The 9,986-nt window shown below is 37.3% G+C and overlaps 1 protein-coding gene across 1 annotated transcript in view; it reads left to right on the top strand.

The window, feature by feature from the left end:
• LOC119597047 (protein rtoA-like) overlaps window positions 1-5,707 on the top strand; it is a 6,039-nt gene extending 332 nt beyond the window's left edge. Inside the window, exons 2-7 of the mRNA XM_037946484.1 lie at window positions 2,108-2,257; window positions 2,606-2,729; window positions 2,981-3,829; window positions 3,990-4,095; window positions 4,290-4,394; window positions 5,446-5,707. Of these exons, the coding sequence (XP_037802412.1) occupies window positions 2,108-2,257; window positions 2,606-2,729; window positions 2,981-3,829; window positions 3,990-4,095; window positions 4,290-4,394; window positions 5,446-5,485 (1,374 nt within the window). The 3' untranslated portion in view covers window positions 5,486-5,707. The remainder of the gene's footprint in view (window positions 1-2,107; window positions 2,258-2,605; window positions 2,730-2,980; window positions 3,830-3,989; window positions 4,096-4,289; window positions 4,395-5,445) is intronic.
• Window positions 5,708-9,986: the final 4,279 nt, after the last annotated feature.

Raw genomic sequence — 9,986 nt, 5'->3', positions numbered from 1 at the left:
TAATGGCACTCACGGCATTACTCACGACTGTGTGGAGCAGCGTCTAGCAAACTTGTTGACCTGTGTTTAAATGCCATCTCCTGTGTGCCATCCCTTGCACAAAGGGGGTAATTTAGAAGCAAAAAGAAACAGACAGCATGTCACACCAAAAATATCCACTGTAACAAATGAAAAAATATATATTATTTGAATTAAGATAAATTACTCTCTGCGGCTTGTCCAGCAAGACTCAACTTCAAGCCGCCTTCCTAATGGCTGTGTTAATCGTAGCTTTTCGGCATACAGATTTATAGGAGCAGCTTTAAATTCTAGACTTACTTTTTAACTCTGCTCTTATCCAGGCTTACTTTCCACGTCACATTTCTCCTTCCGTTTTTTCCCTTTACGTATGCTTCCATTTCTACCTACTTATTTCTAACAGGATGATAATAATAATAATAATAATAATAATAATAATAATAATAATAATAATAATAATAATAATAATAATAATAATAATAATAATAATAACAATAATGATAATAATAATAATAATAATGACAATAATTGCAATAATAATCGAAATGTAAAACATGATAGTGATAGCAATACTGATAATGATAATATTAATTGTTATTATTATTATTATTATTATTATTATTATTATCATGATAATAACATCGATAATGATAATAACAATGCCAATGATAATAATAATAATGATAATAATGGAGTACCATCTCTTGCTCTCTTTATGTTAAAGATGGAATAATCCAATGCCGCATTGCTATAGATATATAACAACCCTTCCTCCCGTGTGGTATGGTTGGTTTAGAACTGGAAGAAGAGAGCAAGAGATATACTCCATTCACAAGGAACCCCTTAAACTTGTCAAGTCTGAACTTGATCTAAATAGAAGTGAAGAGTTAAATCCTGTAATGTCATCAACAAAAGCAGCTAAAAAGTTTAATAACACGTGCTAAAACAGCAGCGCTAAAACAAATGAAAGCAAAATGGCAAGAAAAGAAACTGCATAGAAAATTTTCCTCCTGTGTAGCCAAAGCTGATGTAAACCAAATGCATAGCCATCAGTGCAGCCACGGTCTCGAAGCTGAAACTGAAGGACTCATTCTTGCCACCAGGACCAAAACCTCCCAACGAAAAATTATCAAACCAACAGACTCAACTGACTCCAGCTGCCGTTTTTGTAATGCCCCCAAGGAAACCATTATCTTAGCACCAAAATAGTACAAAAATAGACATGATAGAGTTAGGACGTATATTCATTGGCAATTATACAAGCAGTACGGCCTTGATGTCCATGAAAAAAAATGTACGAACGCAAACCAGAGGCAGTCACCAGCAAGGGATACATTACTATTCTTTGTGATTTTACTGTCCATACAGGCAGAACCATTCAAGCAAATCGCCCAGACATTGTTCTTAAAGACAAGGAATCTATTGAATGCTTTCTGACTGACATAATGATCCCAGCTGACACAAATATCTCTTCGAAAACCTTTGAATTTTTTCAAAATATAATGATCTTGAAATTAAAATAACAAAAATGTGAGACTGTACACATATACCATTCCTTCCAATCTTAACTTTAAATATTGTAACCACGAATTTTAACTTTGTAATACATTTATTATAACCTGCCCAGTCTTGAGCAGAACAATTTTTTACAAAATTGTCTTAAGGTGAAATAATGAAATCATGACTTGCCATCACTTACATTACGTCTCTGAGTTTAAACACGGTTAGTTGTCAGATATATTCAAGTGAAAAAAAATAATGATAATGATCATCATATAAGAATGATAAGAATGATGAGAATGATAATGATGATGATGATGATGATGATGATATAATAATAATAATAATAATAATAATAATAATAATAATAATGATAATAATAATAATTACAATAATAATAGTAACAATAATAATAATAATAATAATAATGGTAATAATAGTAATAATGATAAGAAGAAAAAAGCATGATAATAATAATGAAAATAATGATAACAACAACGATAATGATTACAACAATAATGATAACAATAATAACATCAATCATTTAACTTTCCCTCCTTCACCGCGACCGACCACCTCCTTCCACCAGTGCGGCAACAGTGCGCACATCGCGAGGGCGGACGCAGCCTGGGAGAGCCTGGGGTGTGATGTGGGCGTCGAAGTGACACCCCCTGAGACCCCCGGCAGCCTCCCGGTCCTGACCCTGTGCCAGACGCAGTGCCAGTCTCAGCTCGACCAGGTGAGAGGCCTCGTTCAAGATATTTTGGTGGATATAGATAAATATGTACATTTCCCACACACACACACACACACACACACACACAAACACACACACACACACACACACACACACACACACACACACACACACACACACACATATATATATATATATATATATATATATATATATATATATATATATATATATATATATATATATATATATATATATACATACAACTTTATACACCTTTCGGATTCCCTGCGTGAACATATACCATAGCCATGATCAGTCCCCGTAGAGGAGACATTAACCCGACACGACCCCCCTCCCCCTCACGACCTGCACCTTTTCTCCCTGAAGACATGGTTCGTGGGGTCAGTGTACAGGCACGAGGAGTGGCTGGCGAGCGAATACGGTCTCATGGTGGAAGTCACGTACGACAAGGACAACACGATGTCCTGTCATTTGATACCCACTCAGCCTAGTGAGTTGCTCTTGTTTTGTTTTTCTCATTAGGAAATTTTCTTTTCATATTATCAGAGGAAGATGTTATGCTAAGTTGTGGTATTACTGGATCTCCTTTTTGTATGTTATCAACGTTTTTTTTACGTGATTGTTGTTAGTTATATTGATGGTAAATGTAAACAAAAAAAATAATAATGCTCACGATTATGGCAGAAGCGAAGGAGTACATCATGTGGTATACATTGCCGTTTTCACTCTACATCTTTTCAGAGTCTGACCTCCTAAGTAAATTCACTAGCTGCACAACCGAGAACATTGCCACTGAAAGTCCCTCAGGAACGGAAACTTCTTCTGGAACTGAAAGTCCTTCAGGAACGGAAACTTCTTCTGGAACTGAAAGTCCTTCAGGAACAGAAACTTCTTCTGGAACTGAAAGTCCTTCAGGAACGGAAACTTCTTCTGGAACTGAAAGTCCTTCAGGAACGGAAGCTTCTTCTGGAACTGAAAGTCCTTCAGGAACGGAAGCTTCTTCTGGAACTGAAAGTCCTTCAGGAACGGAAGCTTCTTCTGGAACTGAAAGTCCTTCAGGAACGGAAGCTTCTTCTGGAACTGAAAGTCCTTCAGGAACGGAAACTTCTTCTGGAACTGAAAGTCCTTCAGGAACGGAAGCTTCTTCTGGAACTGAAAGTCCTTCAGGAACGGAAACTTCTTCCGAAACTGAAAGTCCCTCAGGAACGGAAACTTCTTCTGGAACTGAAAGTCCTCCAGGAACGGAAACTCCTGCCGCTTCTTCCAGCACCGAAGGCTCCTCAGACACAGCCAGCCCCGGAAATGAGAATTCCCCCGACAGCGGGCTGCCAACGGCCGGACCCGAGACTTCGACCACCCTCCACGGAAGCTCATCCACCGATGCTTCTTCCTCAACGAAGGTCAACTGCGTCCAGGAAACCGCTCCATCGCCTATGTTGGTTTGCCCTGAAGGATGGAACCTCTACGACCGGTCCTGCTACCACGTCAGCACTGAGAAGGGCTCGTGGGACGAGGGTCAGCAGTACTGCAGGAGTGTCAACAGCACCTACGCCAAGATCTCTGACCATGACGAGAATACCTTCGTTGTCAGTGAGTTGTTCTCAGGAAACTGTTCGTCGGCAAGTCTTTAACGTCACAGAAATGTAGATTACCTCTGACATCATCTGATTTGTATATATTTTCTTTTTGTATAACCATTTCAGTAATATTCCCAAGATGGCCACTGAACCGAAAGCCCTCTTGTCAACAGGTCTTCTGACAGATACTACGTGGATAGGGCTCGAGGATCAGGACAAGGAAGGAATCTACTTCTGGGATGGCGATTCCATCCCGAAATCCTCTGATTCATATGCCGAGTAAGTTTTATTGTGTTGCCTCATACTCACAGCCACTTACGCCTGAGGCAAGATACCTCGCGGTACCACCTCTCACTAATCAGTCATCTTCTTGGCCGCTTACATGGAACACATAACACAGCCACAATGCTTAATACTTCTTGCTTGTACAGTCATATAAAAATAATAACAAGCACGACCTACCTCCTTTGCAGTTGGGGCGACGGTGAGCCCAATAACTTCAGAAACGAAGATTGCGTGGAGATCAATGCTTTCATTGGATACTTTTGGAACGATAAGAAATGCTCAACAGAGAGAATGTAAGTATCGCTTACAACTGACTTGAGGGTAAGGTGTGAGCAAGTCTAGAGGATTTAGTATAAAAACGATACAGTAGATTAGATTTTTTCTGTCTGTTTAATGTCATTGTTGTCTGTGTTTCTGTTATTATTGTGTAATAATCATTTTTATCATTATTTTACCAATATTACTGTGATAATCCAGATTATTCTCTTGGAATATATATATACATATATATTCATCACATCATCATTATTTTTTATTATTGCAATTATCATTAGTATTTTTTTATTGTTATTATTTTTTTACTATTAATATCATTGTCATTGCTACTATTATTACTATTATAATACTGTAGTAGTATCAGTGGGGGCCGCGGAGGCCGAATGGTTAGAGCGTCGGACTCAAGCCTGTCACGACGGCAATCTGAGTTCGGGGGTTCGAGTCACCGGCCGGCGCGTTGTTTCCCTTGGGCAAGGAACTTCACCTCAATTGCCTGCCTAGCCACTGGGTGGCCAAGCCAGCCCAAGTCAGTGCCGGGTAAATAGAGATGGTGACTCGATAAAAACACCGGGCGGAAGGCAATGGCAAACCACCGCTCTAAATTGCTAAGAAAAAATCATGGAAGCCCATGATCGTCAACCATGATCGTCAAGGCCGCGGTGGCCGAATGGTTAGAGCGTCGGACTCAAGACTGTCACGACGGCGATCTGAGTTCGGGGGTTCGAGTCGCCGACCGCCGCGTTGTTCCCTTGGGCAGGGAGCTTCACCTTGATTGCCTACCTAGCCACTGGGTGGCCAAGCCAGCCCAAGTCAAAGTGCTGGTCCCAAGCCCGGATAAATAGAGAGAATGATTACCTAAAAAGGTACCACCGGCACTCTCCGTGGAAAGGAACTGGGGACCCTACCACGTACTCACTCCAAGAGCATCACAACATGAAAACTACAATTAAGTATCATGCTGTGACCACGGCGGCTCAGACATGAACCTACCGTTAAAAGAAGAAGTAGTATCAGTAGTAATAACAGTAGCAGTATCATTATAATTTCATAATTTTCATTAATTTTCAGGTTTGCTTGCAAGAGAGAGGCTGATGTCGTCTACGTTTAAGCCGCTTCATGATGCAGGCGGCGGTGTCTGGCGAGGGACTACGATAATATGGTTTATGGTGGCCGCGAGCACTACCATTAGAGAATTTTGATTGGCAACAGAGATAAGAAAATCTGAAAATCTTGGCCAGCAAAGGAATTACAGCGAATTATGTCTGATTGATAGTGATAGTTATGCCACCATAATCTATGTAAGAGTAGAATTAAAGCATTATTCTAAAGATCGCGTGTCTTCCTTTTTCCTTTATAAACAAAGAACCTTCCAACGCAGATGCCACTCACTAAAAAAAATAGTAGACTGATCAGTAGCATCATTCTGAATGAAATATTTCATTGTTTTTTATGTGGAATTGATAACTGCTGTAACACTTTCAAAACCACACACACACACGCACGCACGCACGCACACACACACACACACACACACACACACACACACACACACACACACAGATATATATATATATATATATATATATATATATATATATATATATATATATATACATTTATATATATATAAATATATATATATATATATATATATATATATATATATATATATATATATATATATACATGTATATGTATATGTATATATATATATATATATATATATATATATATATATATATATATATACATATATAATTACATATATTTATTATAATTAGGAGGACCAGGACAGCAGGAAACCACATCATGCGCTTTTTTATTTATTGACAACTCTGAACTTGGCAAACAGAAGCTTTTCAGAAAATTGCTAGTTTAGTTTCAAAAGACATGGCCACTGGTTACCATGTTTTAGCGAAGTCAAACACAGCGCTTAGAATTCTTTAAAGAATGACCCTAACACCATTATAACTAAACCTGACAAAGGAAAAGGCGTTGTAATATTAGAGAAAAATTATTATGTTATTAAAGTAAATGTACTACTATCAGACCATACGAAATTCAGAAAGTTAGATAATGAGCCATTTTCCAAGATTATTCAATTAGAGGATAAATTGAATAGAATGCTAAAACATTTGAATGAGAATGGCTCCATTTTCTTGGAAACATAATCAACTCAGAGCATTGGTTCTTTGCCTGGAATTTATATGGGCTACCAAAAGTTCATAAACCCGATGTACCGGTTAGATTTATCTTGTCAGCTATAAAAACACTTAACTACAATCTAGCCAAATTCTTAGTGCCAATCCTCAAACCTATTGTTACCAACAAATACTCTGTCCAAAACGTTTTTCATTTTGCTAAGCATTGTCTACAATTAGCCTTGATACATGAGTTTACACCTTCACATTCAATTATACGTACACCCTGTTACAATGGCCAGTTTTGACGGACAGTCATTATTTACAAACAGACCCTTGAACCTTGAAAGAAACAATTGATATTTGTATAAGCAATTAATTTGAGAATATTGACAATGTGTATAACTTCACAAAAGACCAATTTATGAAACTGCTAAAATTATCTGTGGAAGATTCTGTGTTTATGTTTAACAACCAAGTATACTCTCAAACTGATTGCCTAGGAATTGGAAACCCGCTAGGCCCACCTTTTTATGTTATCATGAGAGTAAATGAATAGTAGACTGCTCATCTCATTTTAAACCACTGTTATATAAAAGATATGTTGATGACATATTCCTGCTGTTCGCTGATGTTTCACATGTAAACTTGTTTTTAGATTATGTTAACTTTAAACATACAACATACGTTTTACTTCTGAAGTCGAAGTCAACAACTCCCTGTCTTTTCTGGTTATTAGACCGTAATACCTTTAAAACCTTTAAAACTTACTTTCGCTGATCTTGGTTTAAATTATTTATCCTTCTTACCTGTGGTGTTAATGCAGTTATTGCAGTCAGAACATTGTTGCACAGATGTCTTCAAATTTATTCAGACTGGTATTCTGTAAACTGAGAATTTCAGTTCTTTGAAAGTTTTTTTTTTTTTATGAAAAGCAAATTCCCTTTAGCTGTCATTCAAAAACAGATAAGATTATTCTTAAATAAGATGCTTTGCCCAAAACCAATGAATTACAATGTGCCTCGGGATATCCGATACCTTAAACTACCATACTATGGACACACAAGCTTTGTCTTACGGAAAGAACTACAGAAACTACTTAGTTACCATTTCCCACAAATTAGTTTCAGAATGATCTTCACCAATTTCAGAACTATTCGCTCGTTTTTTTCCGACAAAAGACCGTTCCAAAACGTCTATGCTCAAACGTAGTCTACTCATATAAATGTTCTAGCTGTAACGCTAGATATATAGGTTCAACAACAAGGAATCTAGTGGTGAGATATTGCGAGCATAAAGTGGTCTCTTATCGGACATTACGTCCACTATCCTCTCCAACGTACTCACTCATTTCAGATCATTCTCTTTAAACAAACCATGTAATAAACTAGATGATTTCACAATAATGAGATAAGCAAAAGATATAAATTATTTAAGAATCTTAGAATCATTGTTGCTTAAAGAAATAAAACCAAACATAAGCAACAATTAGGCCTTGTTTCCGCTGACATAAAAAAAGAAACTTCCCCGGGCCGGTCGCGACAGCCACGTGCCAATGTTCCTACGCTGTGCCAAAAGCTCGACTCCACCCCTATTCTTAAGAATCGTGCTTAAGTTGACGAATCTGATTTTATTTTTGAATTATGTTAAATTATATTAAATTAACGGCTGTTTTACTGGTATTACATTAAGGAACAGTAGTATATATAAGTTCTTGGTTATCAACGATTTAGAACAACCGAAATCAGTTGAAAATGCGCGGGCCCTAAGCGCCTCCCATCATACTTTTTCCTTCGTCTATCGACATTACTTTTCCTTCGTCTATCGACATAGGTTTCGGACGTCACACTCCTTTAGATGTTTTGAATGTCACTTTTTATTAATTGATATTAATTACATTTAAAAGGATACATGAGTTTACACCTTCACATTCAATTATATGTACACAAGAAGTAAACTGGTTATGTAGAACATAATATAAATTTCCGTAATATTCTTTTGACCATTTAAACACATTCTGTAAACAAAACATGAATCTGTCTGAGATCTTATCTCATTCGTCATGGAACACTCTTGGAGGCCTGAAAATGCCAAGGCTAAAGCATAAATGATATAATAAAACAATAATGACTATTGTTACCTATGCATGACAATGAAATGTGTTAATTAAAAGAGTTTCGCTCTTCTCGGCCATAGCCATATTAATATGAAAGCATTTTCATTACGATGGTGATATACATTTTCAATATAAATATTTTGTACCTAGAGCATGACGGCCTAGTGAAATGTTTTTGACGGCAAAAATAAAATTTCTGAAAGTTCACCTACTCTCTATACTTTGAAATAATCTGCACATGTTACCCCCCCCCCCCCACACACACACACCCTCACTCACTGACATCCCGGCATTCAAATTTCTGCAAATTGTCGTTACGTCAACATGACAGTCACATGCTCCACTTTCCACTCATGGAGAATAATCGTAAGCAAAACATCTTAATTTGTTTCATTGTTTAGTATTTTCTCCCGAGTTTTACTTTTAAAATATGTGTTGCCGTTGTATTTTGTTTTTCTTATTTTGTTGTAATTATATATTCAGTATTAATATACATAGTTTTTACAAATGTGTTTCTCTTGTATATGCAGATTCTGATGATGGACACAGTTGTTAATATCCGAAAGCTTAATAAAGAAAATGCGCTTGATGTGGTTTCCTGCTGTCCTGGTCTTCCCGTTTATAATAAGAATCCGTTTCCTCCGTGGAACATCTATCATGGAAATACATATATTTATATCTACATATACATGTGTGCGTGTGTGTGTGTGTGTGTGTGTGTGTGTGTGTGTGTGTGTGTGTGTGTGTGTGTGTGTGTGTGTGTGTGTGTGTGTGTGTGTGTGTGTGTGTGTGTGTGTGTTAAAATCTGAAGGGAATGAACCAAGTGGATAAATAAAAGATAATGATTTATGAAATGTATTACAAGCCACAAGGGGAACTATTATACTGATGTATTAGTTTTTTTCGACAGATACAGAAATACTGAATGAGAGTAGGAAGAGAAATACAGAGAGAGACCGGATGCACTAAAATACATTTTAGACATTGTTGGGTTGTCTAAGAAGTGTATATATCATTTACTGCTGTTGAAGTTGCTAAGCGACCAGTTCATGGCCAACCTTTCTGCCTTCTACTTTCCATCTGTTACTGAGTTTTGCATGAACGTTGCAAGCGCACTGCACCTGGTGTCGGGGCTGGAACTAGAGTCTGTCTGCTGCACAATTTCTGTTTTCCCTTGTAAGTTATGGAAACTCTACCTCATATCGTTCTGACTGATACTTTTACCACGAATGAGGAGATGTGAGACACAGTAGACGATAAAAGCAGTCATGCACAGCAACAGCTTTAATGGCATTTTGTATAAATCTGGAAGATTTTGGTCTTATGAAGTAGGGATAAAAGAAAAAAAATAA

This window comes from Penaeus monodon, chromosome 38 (assembly GCF_015228065.2).
Source record: "Penaeus monodon isolate SGIC_2016 chromosome 38, NSTDA_Pmon_1, whole genome shotgun sequence".
Lineage (NCBI taxonomy): Eukaryota > Metazoa > Arthropoda > Malacostraca > Decapoda > Penaeidae > Penaeus > Penaeus monodon.
The sequence above is the reverse complement of the archived record's forward strand: the minus strand, read 5'-3'. Positions and strand labels throughout refer to the sequence as shown.